We start from the raw sequence: 16,370 nt of genomic DNA on the forward strand, positions 1-16,370 counted from the left end.
TTAGTATTACAATTGAAAATAAAATTTTTTGTTAAAAGAGTACTGAAAACCATACAGCCATGTTTGCCACAAAGAAGAAAATGTTTAGTCCGGCTCTCAGGATATCTGTTTGATATAATTTGTCTTCCAGATCAAACAGCGAGAAAGCACCCTCTGAGTTTTCTATAGAGGGTTACGCAGCACAATTAAAACAGGGTCTACCTCATAATAAGCAGTTACTGTGGACCAGCACATTAAACATCAGCAGTGTGAAGGTCAACAGCCATTACTGAACTTGTTCATAGTATCCCCAGTTTGGCCTACTTTCTAAGTCCTTGATGGTTTGGCTATACCAGTGCTACTGATCCCAATGACCAAACTGAGATCATTCCGCTGCGGCTACTTGAGGACCCCACAATCCTTCAAAAGCACAAATCAGTCCTGTCATTTCCCTCTTTGAAAATCCTTCAGTGGCTCCCTTCATGCCCAGAACCAGTTCTCAACCCTTGATTTTAAAAAACATCTTTCTTGTTAGACCTACCCATCTACTTCCTTAGCCTCATCTCCATGTGTATCTTTCACCGAGCCATGCTGAAGTTTCATAAACTTCCCCCATGACTTCCCAGCTCCCAGATACTGTGACATTCTTCTCTAACCATTGGTACTAGGTTCATCATAATCCTTCCATTAAGTGGGGACCCCACGAAGGAAACATAGCATGTCTTAGTCTATACTGTATTTACAAGGCTTGTATTTACAAGGTGTTTGACACGACGGATGATAGATTATCTGCCAAATGACTAACAAATTTAATAATTAAATTCCTATCTGTTTAGATTAAACACTGAAACGGAGTCCACCTTGTATATTTTAAGGCAATAGCATGATTCCGTTACGAAAAAAAGTACTTTAGATTACAAAGTGCTCCATTTCCAAATTAGGCATCAATTTATCATCTACTACATTGGAGCTCTTATGTCTCATTTTTCCTCTTTCTCTTGGAAACAAAAACTACACATATCCCTTAACTGTAAACCAAGTAGAGATGAGAGTAAGAGAGAGAGATTGAATACTGCAAAAACTAGACTTAAAGTACATAGAAAGCCACAAAGAGATCAATATTAAAAAGGTAACTGTCAACAGCAGATACTACGCTCTTGAGATATTTTTAAAGACAGACTCTAATGAGAGTTATTAGAACTAGAAGGCTATTATTCCACAGAGTGTTAGGTAATTTGTCTAAATTAAAAGCTGGTTACTGTCAGAGCTCAGATCAGAGACCAAAGTTCCTTCTAACCAAGTGCTCTTTTAAAGATATGATTCACTATAAATTGATTTCTCTCTTTGAAGATAAAGTCTAATATCCTGAAATCCTTAATTGGATTTAAAACCCTTAACCTGACATTTATGAAAAAATAGTCAAAGAAACTTTGAGATTTGTCTAATACTCAGGTTTGTAATTGTGCATAATAATTTTATTTATAATCAAATGGTTTGTTTTATAAGGACCAGTATAATGAAAAGAATATTCTATTGGAGTCAGTATCTCAGACATTGAGGTTACTCTGCTACTAATTGTGTAACTGGGGAATTACTTCCTTTATAAAACTAAATATGATATTTGTTGGTGGGCGAGGGGGAAAGAAGGGGAGAGAAAAAGAGAGGGAGAGAATAAAATCAATTAGGTCTCTTCCAATCTATGTGTATAATTTTTTTATTAAGGGAATTTATTACTGTATTTATTAAAGTAAATACAGTATGTCTGAGAGAGGGCTTGCAGGGTTGTGAACACACACAGAGAGAGAGGTTGATCCATGATAATGTTTATTAATTGAACTAAACATCCTCTCCTTTAAGAATTATGTGAAATATGCTATTATTACTTGTTTTCTTTGGTACAACACAAGAAGCTACTGCTTATCTTTACCTGAATTCCACCTATAGAATGATGAGATAGGAAACAGTTCATAATATACCCAATTAAATAACTGAACAGAATTACCCAATTATCTTCATCATCATCTATGCTAGCTCACTAAAATAATAAGAAAGACATTGGAACAGGTCGTCACATGACAAATAGTGACCCATACGGTTGCACCATTATACCACTTACCTTCCTAGATAGTTAATATTTAGCATCTCATCAAGAAATTAATGTATTTTCACATCATTTCAAATGCTAGAAGTAGTTAACAGGAATATCTCCATTAAATGTAAAAACAGTTTCAATTTTTTAGCTTACCTGTTCCACAAATATATAAAGTGATCCCTCTTTAGAACAAACTGAAAAGCATTGCAGGAAACATATGCCCACTAACAAAAATATGAGTTGTCATTAGTCAGACAGTTCAGTATCAACTCTGCTGTATACTATTTGGTGACTTTGAACAAATTATCTAAGTTCTCTAAGCCTCAGTTTACCTGTCTCTAATAGTTATGTATCTACCGCTTAAGCTGTTGAAAGGATTTAGCCAAAAAGAAAGTGCTGAATAAGTGTTAGTTGTGAGTATTAATAGGAAGCTCACGGTGTCTCACAGGAGAGGAGCTATTATTATACCCCTCCTTCTCTCAGAGGCCCCAGCCACCTGGGACATTTCATTCAATTCCTATGTACTGAGCATTTATGAGATGTCAAGACTTCGCCTGGCTTACCTCAGTCAATTAACCTGTATCCTTGGTGAGACCATCTCCGAAAACTGAAACCAAGTGACAATTTTTTTTATCCCCATACAGAGGCAGCAAAATTTTGCCAGCTTTCTTGCAGAGTTGGGTTTTCTTCAGAAGAAAGCATAAGAATCAAAAGACTCAGCATGTGGCAGTAATTCAATTATCTTTTGATAAGGGGACAACAGGGCCATCCTCATTGACCCTCTAAGGAACTATTCCTTAACCTGATCAAGTGATGGCCAGGGTATTAACTGACGGGTAGCAGCCAATGGGCTTTCTCCAGCTGGCAGGAACCTGTTAACCAAGTGAGGGCCTTCTTCAGCATGGCCTGTGGGGCAAAGTCCCTTTTTAGAGAAGACACCAGCTTCAGAGAATGCCCTTTCAAAGTGTACCAGTTAACAGGGAAGACCTACCTTCCCCCCACCCACGCCCCACTATACACACACACCAAAGGCAGATTCTAGAACTCATGCAATAATGTGCTTTGTGCTGTTTTGTTTTCTCCAAGAGACTCAGCATGGCATGATTAAAGAAACACAGGAATTAGAGTCAGAGAGAATCCTGTATCCCATTTCATATTGTGCATCCTCGGGTCAGTTTCTGAATCATTCTCAGCTTCTCTTTTCAATAGTAAAATATAAGTGTTTACCTATCACAGGGTTATTAAGAGAGTACTAAAATACCATTCCCACGAGTAATTTCAGTTTGAGAAGAGAGGTTGCTCTGGAATAGCAAAAGGCAGTAATTTCTAAAGACATTCACAGAAATCATGGAATGTTAAAGCAATGAATTCGTAGCTTCCCCTAGTTTTTACAAATGAGGAAACTGGGGCTTAGAGAATATGAGATTCACCCATCATCAACGCGTAAATCGGGACATACAACTAATCTCTAGTCCAGAGCCAGTTGTGAACAGAGCCATCAGAAGGGGTCTCTCTCTGCATGAAGAGTCACCATGATCCCTCTCTCCTTCCCATAAACTCTCCCCTTTCTTTCAAAGTATGGCCCAAAATAAAGGTTTACAATGCTTCTACTCATGTGGAAGCTATATTTCAATCGGAATTTTTTGTCAGAACCTTGATCAACAAAATCAGAATGAAAGAGAATAAATTAGATTCTAAGATATGAAGCCAATTATAAATTAGAATACTATATATTCCAGAATACATAAAGTAATGGGAATCTTAGAAAAGAAAGAAGAGCGAGTTATGAGAAAGTGGGGAAGGTAGAAAAGAGAGTCAGGGACACTGGAAGCCTGGCCTGAAAGCCACTGTATTCTATCATATTCTACAACGATGATCTCAAAAGAGTCCCTGATCAGATATATAGTATCAGATTAGGATTTTAATGATTAACAGGGGACATGGGGAAAGACCCACATTTCTCAAAATAATCTAGGATGCTTAGGGCTACTAAAACTTGTCTTTTACTAAATACAAAGTCTTCTATTCCATAATCAATGACAGGTGGAGACAATGTAACTATTGTACTGTAGCAGTGATTCTCAATGTGTAATCTTTAAGCCAGCCATGGTAACTTGAGGGAACTTGATGAAAATGCCAGTTCTCGGGCACCATTTCAAATCTGCCAAATCAGAAACTCTGGGGAGGGGGAGGAGAACCCAGCAATCAGTGTTTTAGCAGGTGTTAAACACGGGAATGCCCCCTAACTCTTCACTACCTAACCACCGAGGCTAGAAGATGAAGGAAGGAAAGAATATAGCTAACTCCCACAATTGCCGTAGTCTTTCATAACTGCTCTTGCCTAACTACTAACTTCTCCTTTCTCTGACCCTTTTATAATTACTATAATTACACTTACCCTATTTGTCTGTTGTGCTTTAGCAGCACTTTATGTAATGGTGCTATGTGATACTGTTGTTTAATTCTGTATCAGTTTAGCATTCTACCCAGTTGTGTCTTCAGTCCATTTGTAAGTATCTTCTAAACATACATTCTTTACTTTAACTTTGCTTTATTTCTTCTATAATCCCACAAATACTGAGGTTACCTCAACATATTTGTTAGAGTTCTGCATCTTTACGGATCTTTAAACACACATTATATAGACATTATGGTAATTATGTATGACCCTTCACAATCCACAGTTGTCCAGATTTTATTAAAAACATTTAAAACATATTCCTACTAACTTTAAATAGATGTACCTTTTTTCAAATGCATCATTAAGCTCCATGTTTTAAGAATGGCAGGTGTTTCTAAAAGCACTCAGTCGTGACATGTAGAAATTCTTTAAAGACACCTAAACACTGGTCTTCGAGTTCACAAATTAAGGGATGGTTAAATTTACCTGACTTTTCTTAAATGTTCAAAATTACTAGTTTTTATACCGATGTCATTTCATTTCAAAAACATAACCTATAGCATTCCCGTAGCCTAAAACACATTTTTCACAAAGTGCCAAAACAAGGGCTAAATAATAAAATACAGCAGAAAGAGTTAAAACAAAAGTAAAAAATTCACTGCATAAAGAATTACAAAATATCTCATTTCTATAAATTATTTTTACAAATGATTTTTGAAAATATGTCCCCTCTAAAAAGAAAAGTGTATGTATTATTTTCTTATGCATAAAAAATTGACTAGTCCTTTTTCCTTCATTCATTTCACCATTATTTCTGATACCCTTCCTGGTACATGAATAAAACAAAACCTTGACTGACATGAGGTAGATACTTTATAGATTGCGGATTAAACAAGTGTTCTGTCCAAAGCTAATTTCCTCATCTAGGTTCTGAATCCAATGTTCTTCTCTCTTTAGTGATCTTGTTTCCTAAATCATCCCATCTTTCTCGACCTCAAGTGATTCTTTCTAGCTCAAGTCTCCTTCCATCTTACACACACACACACACACACACACACATCTATTTTCTAATCCACAAGCCTCTAGCTATCAACTCCTATTCAACAAGCTTAGCAGTGAAGGGAAAGAAGAGAGTGTCTACAATCACCGTAGCTGTTTCCCTAAGACCACATGTACTTCCTGAAATCATAACAATCAGGATACTGCCTCAATAACAACAATGAAACAACTCCTGTTAAGGTCGACAGCTACTGTTTAAAGAGTACAACTTTGACATTGACCCCTCACTACTTCTCAAGATTTTCTGCTTCTGGGACATCTTTCTCTGATTTTCTTTCTATTTTCCTGGTAACTCAGTCACAGCGTCCTTCAGAAGCTTTTCTTTGCTTGCTGTTAAATGTCAACATTCTTCAGGCTTTCATTCTCTAAACTCTTCCCCCCGCTTTGCTCCCCAGCCCCAGTTGATATTCTCTTCTTTCTGCCAATTACTCAGTTTAGACCTCCCTGGAGGGCTCTGGACCCTTACATCTATCTGCTCATTGGGCCCCATTCCCAGGATGTCTCATCCACCTCAAGCTCAACATGTCCCAAATCAATCATTCTCCACCATCATGACTTTTCTCCCCAGCAAATATGCTCCTCCTCCTATATTCTGTACCTTCATAAATTCCACTCTCCAGCTCCCAAACCAATATCACAAGAGTAATCTTAATTTCACCTTCATCCAATAGGCTCCAATTAATTATCCAGTCCTATTGATTTTTCCTCAATATCTCTCTTCATTCTTCCATTTCCACTATAACTACTTTCATTCATTTATTCATTCAACAAACACTATTGAGCACCCACTAAGTGCCAGACACTATTCTGCATATCAAGAGCCTGAACAAAACCGATCAAAATTCCTTCCCTTGGAGCTTACATTCTAGTGGGAGAGGTGAATAAAAGAGGTAAGTGAAATATACAGTATGTTAGTTGCTCATAAGTACTAGGAAAAAAGAACAGGGGAGGCATGAATGAGTGCAAAAAGGAAGAAAAGATGGAAGGAGGGAAGACTAAAGAAGAGAAGAATGAAAGGAAATATTGGGATAGGAAAGGTTAAAATTTTAGATAGATTGCATAGGCATGGTCTAATGAGGAGACAACTGTTCTCTCTCTCTTTTTTTTTAACCTAGGTTATTGATCTTGCTACCTTCATTGTTGAATCCCTCTAGCTCATCTTTCACACTGCCAAAAGAAAAATATTTCCTAAACTATAACCGTATCATTCTCTTACTTAAAATCCTTCATTGATTACTTGTGGCTTGCAGGTAGATGCTGATACTGCCTACATTTAGCACATAAAGCTTGTCATTATCTAGTCCCCACCAACCTAATCAGCATCATTTCTGTTTGTACAATGGAGTTGTACTCAACCACCTGAATTGTAGTTCAAGATGGGTGAGTTTTGTGTGTATGGCTCCGTACCTTCACAGTTTTTCTTCTTCTTTTTTCTTCCTATAATGCTTAATCCTAATAATTCTGAATCGTCCCACAGTCTTCATTAGTATCATCTCCATCCTTGATGAAATCCACCCCAACCTTTTTTTTTTATTATTAAATTTATTGCGGGTGACATTGGTTAGTAAAATTATATAGGTTTCAAATGTATAATTCTATAATACGTCATCTATATATTGCATTATGTGTTTTTTCACCTAGAGTCAGTTCTCCTTCCATCACCATGTATTTGATCTATTTTACCCTCCTTATCTAGCACCCTCTCCCCTTACCCTCTGGTAACCATGAAACTGTTGTCTATGTCTACAAGATTTTGTTTATTTGTCTTGTTCATTTGTTGCTTTCAGTTTTATATCCCACATATGAGTAGAAAGTATGTTTTACTTCATTTAGGTAACTTCGTCCATAAAATAGAAATACCACAGCCTACTTTGCACACTTGTGAGAAAAATGAGAAAAAGTACCTCTAATAGAGTAGTCGGCACAGAACGGAAGCTAAATAATTAGCAGCCTTTACCACATAACACACTGAATCGTCTGTCTTTTCCATTAGTCCAGACTTTCTCCACCTCAACACTGCTGACATGTTGGGTCAGAGAATCTTCATTGCAGAGAGCTCTCCTGCACATTGTAGAATGTCTCCCACTCTCCATGGCCTCTGTCAGTTAGATATCAGTAGCATCCCTCCAGTTGTTAACAACCAAAAATGTTTCTACACATTACTAACTAAGGGGCAAAATCACCCCTGGTAGAGAGTCACTACCCTATACTATAAGCAACTCAAGGGCATAACTAATTATTACTCATTATTGTATCTCTATGTATCCAGTACCAAATCAATAAATACATATCAGTAAGAACCACAATCCTGCCTGCTCACACCATAGATTAATTTTACCTATTTTTAAAATGTATGCAAATGTATATATTATTTTAATGGCTTTTTCCAGTCAACATTATATTGTAAGGTTCATTTATGTTGCAGTATTTCATTCATTTCTACTTCTGTATAATTCTTTTTTAAATATACTATAGTTTAGGTATTCTATTGTTTGTACATCGGGTGGTTTCCAATTTGTAACTAGTATGAAAAGTGTCACAAAAAATCTTTTACATGTGCTTTCATTACAAGTCAGGATAGCAGTTTTGTTGAAGGAGAGAGGGGAGTGATTGGACACAGTGAGGGTTCTTGGAATGCTACTATTTACTTCCTGCGTGTGACTACATGTGTGTCCATTTTTGGATAATTCATTGAACTCTCCAGTTACGATCTGTGAGCACAGGATTTTGTGATACTTCATTTAAAGTTTTTGTTGTTGGTTTTTTTAATATTACTAAGAACAAGACAGTTGTATAAATAGAGGAAAAAAGGGCAGGGGTTCAAGTAAATATCCTAAAATGTCAATATTCATGTGAAAAATAAATGCTTATCTTCATTTGAATCAAAGAAAAGCATATTAAAACAAAAAAATGCATTTTTATACTTTTTGTCAATAATGCCCAGTATTCGTGAGATGCAAGGGAAAATGTCTGCTATTAGTGAAGATGTGAATAGGCATAAAGTTCATTTGATGAAAGTCTTTAAAATATGTAGTATGGCTTATATCCATTATATCGCAATAAAACTGGGGGGGAAATGTATTATGTTTAAAAGTTTATCTTATGAAATATAAATCAGACAAATTTGTAAAACTATATGTGTGTGACAGTAAGATTCTATATATAAGGATATTCTTCTATATGTAAGGACAAGAATCTATATGTAAGGATAAGCAGTATATGCTTATAATACTGAAAACCTAAAAGCAAACTTTCAATAGGTAATTATCTAACTATATATGGTATATCTATTCAGGAGAATGCATGCAGCCATATTTAATGACATGAAAGAAATGTTCCTAATTCGTCAAATTAAAACAGGTTATAAAACAGAAAAATGATACATTTGTAAGGAGAGAAAGACATAAATATTCACAGAAACAAAATGTCAAGAATAGAAGCCAAACTGTTAACTTTTATTATCCTCGAGTAGTGTTTCTTTGTTTATTTTTGCTGGTGCTTTTTTTTTTAAGGTTTATTGCTTTCTCATCTTTCCACAAGGAGAATATGTATGACAATTTTCAAAATTAAGCCTTTTTATGTAAATTAGTTTATCAATGAATGAGAAAGAACATATGAGAGAAATATCAGTTAACAGTATCAGAGACAAGGGCAGCTCTTAGCATCTACCAGTGTATATTATTTTTTCACAGTATGCTTCAAATGGTTATGGCATTGGTTTTTATAAGCATGTTTGAATCTCATAAGATCCGTACTGTATGGAGCAAGAAGCTAACCTCAGCCAATATTTCATCAAGTTAGTCTTCCTTTGTAAGAAAGATATTGCTCTATAATTGGAATCGTACTCTAGTGATTAGGAAGCAGATGAAAAAGTTTCACTTAAAGAATGTTTTTAAAGCTATTTTTGCTTGAAGTGTAATTTTCTTCTCTACTGTTGAGCAATAATCTCTTAACAAAAAGTGGATATGGTTTCAGATTCTCAGTCTATGACAGCTTTTCCAATTTAAATCTGTCTCATCCTCTGAACAGAATACAAATAACAATGCAATATACACAAACTATCTATGAAAAAAACATGAATCATTAGTATGAAAGAACCAGGGTCATCCAAAGTCACATAATGAGAATTAAGAAATCATTTGCCACTTTCACTTTGCTTCACAGGAGTCCTGTTAATAAGCACTTCCTGTTTGTACCAGATAAGTAATGATTTCCTCTAGATGAGTAAAACTACAACATTGATTACATTTCACTTACAATAAGTACAGCCATCACAAACCCATTCTCACATGGAGATTCTCTTTTCAAGGCTGATTTACTGTCACTGTTCTACTTCTGAGAAAAGGGATCTTTAGCCAAAATGTGCATGTTAACCCCTACCTGGGAGCATCTCTCTAAGACCTCATTGATACACTCACTATGTGGTATTATTGAGTGACCATCCATACCAGCTTTTCTAAGACAGTCCTGGTTTATACCCCTATATAGTCATTAATAGCACCCCCTTTTACTCCTCAATGTCCCAGGTTGAGTGACACATCATATAGTCACACTATCGTCCATACACAGTATGTAAAATGCTAGGCCTAGAACTTGGAATCAATGCCTGGAACCATCTACATTCTTACTTCATCTCGCTTGTGCACTGATAGCCTGGAATGAAAAACCACACAGAACATTCATGGACTCAAATCCTCCCATGGGTGGTCTAAAGCAATCTGAGTAGGAATCTATTTCAAGATGGACCCATCCTTCTACTGAAGTTCAAAAACTATGAGGGACAAATTACTAGGTAGCCCAAATCATTTACCTTAAGGATCAGGTAGATATTTGCAAAAATTAGCCAGTCTATTGATACTTGTTGGGAGTTGTGCCCCTCTAGTTATTAATCTAAAAGGTTCCATGAAATGGAAGTAGATCCAAATTTCCTCTGAGCCTAATATTTCTATCTGTGCTAATGGCAAAAATATTCACCCACTCACCTTAGCTAGAAATCTTAGGATCAAATTTGATTCTCTCTCTCTTCACTCTGTGAAATTAGTTACTAAGTCCCATTGGTTGTATTTTAAGAGTCTCTGGAATTCATTATCCACAACCCTTTCATCAGAACACTGTTTCTATTTTGCAATTGTTACAGTAGTATTTCTCTACTTTCCATTCTTCTCTAATTCATCTCCCTGACTTCTGCTAGAATCATTTTAAATAAAGCAATTTCTTTAGTCCACTCCTGCTCAAAACCCCCAGATGATATCCAGACTTTTTCACATGGTACTCAAGACCTTCATCAATCGCACCCCAGCCTCCTTTTCCATCCTCAGTTCCAACCACACTTCCCATTAAGCACGTACTACTCAATGGTTCTTATCCAGAGATGGTACTGCTCTCCTAGGAAGTGTTTGGAAACATTCAGGGACATTTTTGCTTGTCACAGTGATTTGAGAGCAGAAAAGATATTTAACGAGCACGGACAAAAGACTATAACTGTCCAACAATTTAGAACAAGTTGCCTTGCCAAAATGTCAATAGCGCCTCAGATGAGACTTGCTCCCTGAACATATTTTTACACATGTGTGGTTCCTTCTTTCTAGAATCTATTTTAACCTCCCTCCACTAGTTCTGCCTCCTTCCAAAATAATATTGTCATTGGATGATGCAATTCAAATTCTCTTCTTATCCAAAGACCTCAGCTGTTTTAATAGTCATATATACAGTGTATTAATGAGAGATAATTAAATCACTCCCGTAATACTGGCTGCCTATTGATTAGCACTTAGTGTACTGAATTATGATTACACTTCTTACCCATCGGTCATTTCACCCCAGGTTCCCCTTTTCCTTACCCCCTCTATCTCCTAAAATTGGAACTCCTTAAATAAAGGGACAGTCCTTTGGTAGCTCACTGATTGGATTCTTTAAATTCCAATTTCTACTATTTACCTAGTATTCTATGAACAATTGTTGGATTAAAAGATGAAAAATCGTACCTGCATTCCTATGTATATATGTAAGAATGCTATTCTTAAATAGGCTTTTTTTGTAGGTTACACTTAGAACTCAAAATACTTTGAAGTAAACTAAATATTTCAGTTACATCTTTTATTGGTAACGGTGCTTTAGAGAACTCTAAAATGCAGGAATTAAATTACAGATTAAACTATACAAGGTATTACAAACTCAGGTAAAAGAGGAAAACGAAGCTAAGACACTGTGGTAAACTGGAGAGAATGTTCCCGGTTAAACAATTACTTAAATTCTTTTCTTTTCCTTCATTTTTTTTTTTTGTAAGTGGTGAGTAAGTACGCCTTACAAAGATCTGCCTAACAAGCTTATGTTTGAGATGTTTGTTATGAAAAAGTACTTAGCTAATTTAAGAAAAAAGAAAGAATAAATGTGTGAATACAATATAATTCTCTACAAAGATAAATTAAAAGTGTAATCTCACCCCACTCAATGTTTTTAAGTTTAAGCTTAGACTATTTTCTGTAGCATATTAAAAATACGTCCCTTTATTTTTCCAGTTAAAAATTTCGACCTAGCTCCCCCTAAGTTGAATAAACAATAAAATAGGGTAGACAAAAGCAAGACAGTTGCTCACTGGCACATCTGTTCATATCTGGGGCTCGGTGTCCGTAGTAGCCTGACGGGCAGGAGTGCAGGCACTCTCCATACTGGCGCATGCCTTCTCTTCGAAGAAAGAAGAACAGCTTCTGTTGACATCGGCTGCACCCATTGTCCTTTGAACAAGACAAGCAACCTTTGCAAATGGGATTGGATACATAACTAGCTGTAAAAGAAAAAAAAAAAAAGCATGTTTAAATATGAATATGATCAGGCTTTGGTCAATATGACATGCTGAGAAGACAGGTATTTCTTGTTCTTTTATTTTAATCACGTAGAGAAGCTAAACAAAATATCTCCTGCCACCCCCGAGAAAAATGATTAATACACAACCAAACTTAGAAACAAACAGGCAACTCAGAGGCAGAGTTGAGGCCAGAAGCTCAAACTGAATGGGTTGTGGAGATGTTAGACCAGACAGAGCTAGACTTCATGGCAGAGTCCGAGTCCAGACCAAGAAATACTCATGTAAAGAGTTGACTCTTGGCTCTCCTTATGTAGGCTGGACTCTTGAGGGCTGTTTGTCTATGAAATAAGTACTAGAAGTCCCCACTCCTACTGGCCAGAGAAGAGGATTCCAACCCTGGATTACCAGCATTGACGGGGTGAGTGAGCACAGGAGAGAGAACATACAACCCATGAGAAATAAGTACTCCAAATCTGCAAGCCATCCAAGCGTGGGATCCAAGTTTAAATTATCAGTGTAGTAAGGATTCCCTGTGTCAAGAGTATAACATAAAAACTTGTCCAAATCCAGGAAAACCCACAAATTAAAAAATATGAAACTACCTTAAACTTTTTGCAATCCAGAGACCTGGGACTTTCATGGGAAACAACCTTAACATCAAAATGAACAAATCACCTGCACAGGAAAACCTCCGTGAGGAAGAGTCATCTGTCTCAGTGAGAGATTTCACGTCTAAAGAATCAGAAACAACAGAACAATCTGAAAGAGACTTTTAAATGACTATTTTTAGAATATTTAAAGAGATAAAATAAGGACTAGAAATCACATGGGAGGAAGTAGTATTATATAAGTAATGTGCAAAAATTAGAAAGAAATGAAAATTCTAAAATTGAAAAAATTCTATAACTGGAATACACATAGATTTAAAGAACTGTAGCACAAAACAAGATACAGATGAAAAGGTGAAAAAGGTAAGGATAGGTAAGAAAAACATTAAAAAGTTACAATACATTATTAGGTGTTGCAGAATCAAATAAAGAAAATGAGTAACATAATATTCAAAGTGATAATGGCTAGTTTCCAGAATTAAAGAAAGATATGAGTTCTTAAATGAAAAATTCAGAGACTTGAGTAGATCAGTAAAAATAAGTCTGCATCTGAACACAGCATATTTATACTAAAGAAAGAAGTCAAACTAGAGAGAAATAGCAGATTGTCTGGAAAGGAATAAAAAGTTGACTTCTAGCAGACTTCTCATCAGAAACGTTAGGTGTTAGATGTGTAATATTATCTTCAACATGATGAGGAAAAATTATTAAACTATGATTCTATAAGCCATTAAATGACAGTTTAAGGATGAGGACAAAATAAAGATATTTTCAGCCAAAATAAAGGCAAAAGACTTATTAATCAGAAACACTCAGTGAAACTATAAACTGTATATATTGGGGAAAATAAAATGGAACCCAGAAGGAAGTAGAATGTAATAAGCAATAGTGATCAAACCACTTGAGAAATATGTTGGTATAGCTATAAAAGTACCAATTTAAAAAATAATAATTCCCAGGGTTTAAAAATAATACATATTTTATATTCAACAGCAATAACAAAGGAAGACTTGAGGGAAGTCAAAGTTAAAGCCTTCAAAATTTCTTCATTATGTGTAAGGAAGACCAATATAAATTAAATGTTGTTAAGTTAAATGTTAAGTTAAACTTGCTAAACCTCTAGAATGCAACTATAAAAAAGTAATATATAACTTCTAAACCAGATGTAACATATAACTTCTAAGCCAGCTACAAACAGATGTAATAAATGTATAAAATATGAGTAGAAGTTAACAATCTAAATATCCATGAATAGAAGAATGGATAAATTGTGATATATTCATAGAATTTTAATAATAAAAAGGATTAAACTACTGATACAGACACAACCAAGAATGAAACTCATATACATTGTGTTCAGCAAAAGACGGCAGACCAAAAAAAAAAAAAAACAGACTATGTTCCAATAATTCTATTTATGTTGATGTCAGGGACATGTAAACCTAATCTATGATGATAGAAATTAGAACACTAAATGCCTTTGAGGGTTGAGGATTGGTTGGAAAAAGGCACAATGGAATTTTTGGCAGGTATATTAGTTCCTAAGACTGTTAACAAATTACCACAACATGGTGGCTTAAACAACAGGAGTTTATTCTCTCAGTCCTGTAGACTACCGTGTTTCCCCAAAAATAAGACCTAGCGACACCATCAGCTCGAATGCGTCTTTTGGAGCAAAAATTAATGAGACCTGGTCTTATTTTAATATAAGACCGGGTATAATATAATATAATACCCGGTCTTATATAAGACCCAGTCTTATAATAATATATAATTAAATATAATAATATAATTAATTATAAGACCCGGTCTTATAATAATATATAATTAAATATAATATATTATATATATAAATAACATATTATAAGACCGGATCTTATATTAATTTTTGCTCCAAAAGACGCATTAGAGCTGATGGTCTGGCTAGGTCTTGTTTTCGGGGAAACATGGTGGAAGTCTGAAATCAAGGTGTCAGCAGGAACATGCCTCTTCTGAAGGCCCTAGGAAAGAATGCTTCCTTGCCCCTTCTAGTAGCCCCAGGTGTTCCTTGGCTTGTAGCATCATAACTCCAATCTTCTTTCTTTGTTGTTTTTTGTTTTTCATTTATTAAAGTTTATTGGGGTGACAATGGTTAGTAAAGTTACATAGGTTTCAAGCGTACAACTGTGTAATTCGTCCTTTATATCTCACATTGTGTGTTCACCACCCAGAGTCAGTTCCCTTTCCATAACTGTATATTTGATCTCATTTACCCTCATCTATCACTCCCCTCCTCCTTTAACCTTGGTAACCACTAAACTATTGTCTATGTCTATCAGTTTTTGTTTCTTGTTTCTTTGTTTGTTGCTTTCAGTTTTATATCCCACATATCAGTGAAATCATATGGTTCTTGACTTTTTCTGACTTATTTTGCTTAGCATGATAATCTCAAAATCCATCCATGTTGTCGCAAATAGCACTATTTCATCTTTTCTTATGGCAGAATAGTATTCCATTGTGTATATATACCAGATTTTCTTTACCCAATCATCTGTTGAAGGACACTTTGGTAGTTTCCAATTGTTGGCCACTGTAAATAAAGCTCCAACCTTCTCTATGTAACTCTGTGTCCTTTTCAGTTTCTGATAAAGACATTGTCATTGGACTCAGGGCCCACCTTAATCCATTATTATCTCATATTCATCTTTACCTTAATTATATTTGCAAAACCACTATCTTCAAATAAGATCATATTCTGAGGTGCCAGATGGACATGAATTTGGGGATGGGAGGCACTATTTAACATACTATAGGAGGTGAGGGAAATGTTCTAATCTGGATTGGATATTGGGTACACAAATGTATATATTTGCAAAACTCAAACTGTGCATTTAAGGCCTGTGTATTTATTTTTATAAATAATGTACATAATTTAAAAGTAAATTATATCTCAATTTTCCAAAGAAAAAAGTTGGATAGGAAGGCTGTACAATAAGTTCAGGATAATGTAGTCCCATATAATCACATCTCTTTTGAAAATTTATAAACTATATTGAATGGTCAACTTTAAGATATTTTTTACTTTTATGTTTAAAAGAAAAAACAGAAATGTCCTATTAGAGGGACAATGGCAGAATAGTACTAAAGTAAATATTGAAATAGCATCTGAAAATTGATATATGAGCTTTATGAAGTACACCACACCTGGTAATAAAAAAAAGGTAACTTAAAAGAAAAAAAATTCTGTTTCCAGTTCTGGTATAAAATTCAGAAATTATACAATCTTAAATCCCACTATAATTTCTAACAAGAGAAAAATTCATTTAATTTTTAGTTATCACTATACCAAGCAAAGTCATAAATATAACAAAAATATATAAGATCACACTAACTTCATTTTATTGGGTTAACCCACAAAAGAAAAATGAGAGAAGGAATAGAAAACTC

The 16,370-nt window shown here is 35.2% G+C and overlaps 1 protein-coding gene across 4 annotated transcripts in view; it reads right to left on the reverse strand.

Moving 5' to 3' along the window:
- Positions 1 to 16,370, reverse strand: part of RSPO2 (R-spondin 2) — a 155,307-nt gene that overhangs the window by 61,129 nt on the left and 77,808 nt on the right. For all 4 annotated transcript variants that reach the window (XM_033125753.1, XM_033125751.1, XM_033125754.1 and 1 more), the window contains one exon: positions 12,127 to 12,315. In XM_033125753.1, the coding sequence (XP_032981644.1) occupies positions 12,127 to 12,315 (189 nt within the window). The remainder of the gene's footprint in view (positions 1 to 12,126; positions 12,316 to 16,370) is intronic.

The sequence above is a fragment of the Rhinolophus ferrumequinum genome, chromosome 14, assembly GCF_004115265.2.
Source record: "Rhinolophus ferrumequinum isolate MPI-CBG mRhiFer1 chromosome 14, mRhiFer1_v1.p, whole genome shotgun sequence".
NCBI lineage: Eukaryota > Metazoa > Chordata > Mammalia > Chiroptera > Rhinolophidae > Rhinolophus > Rhinolophus ferrumequinum.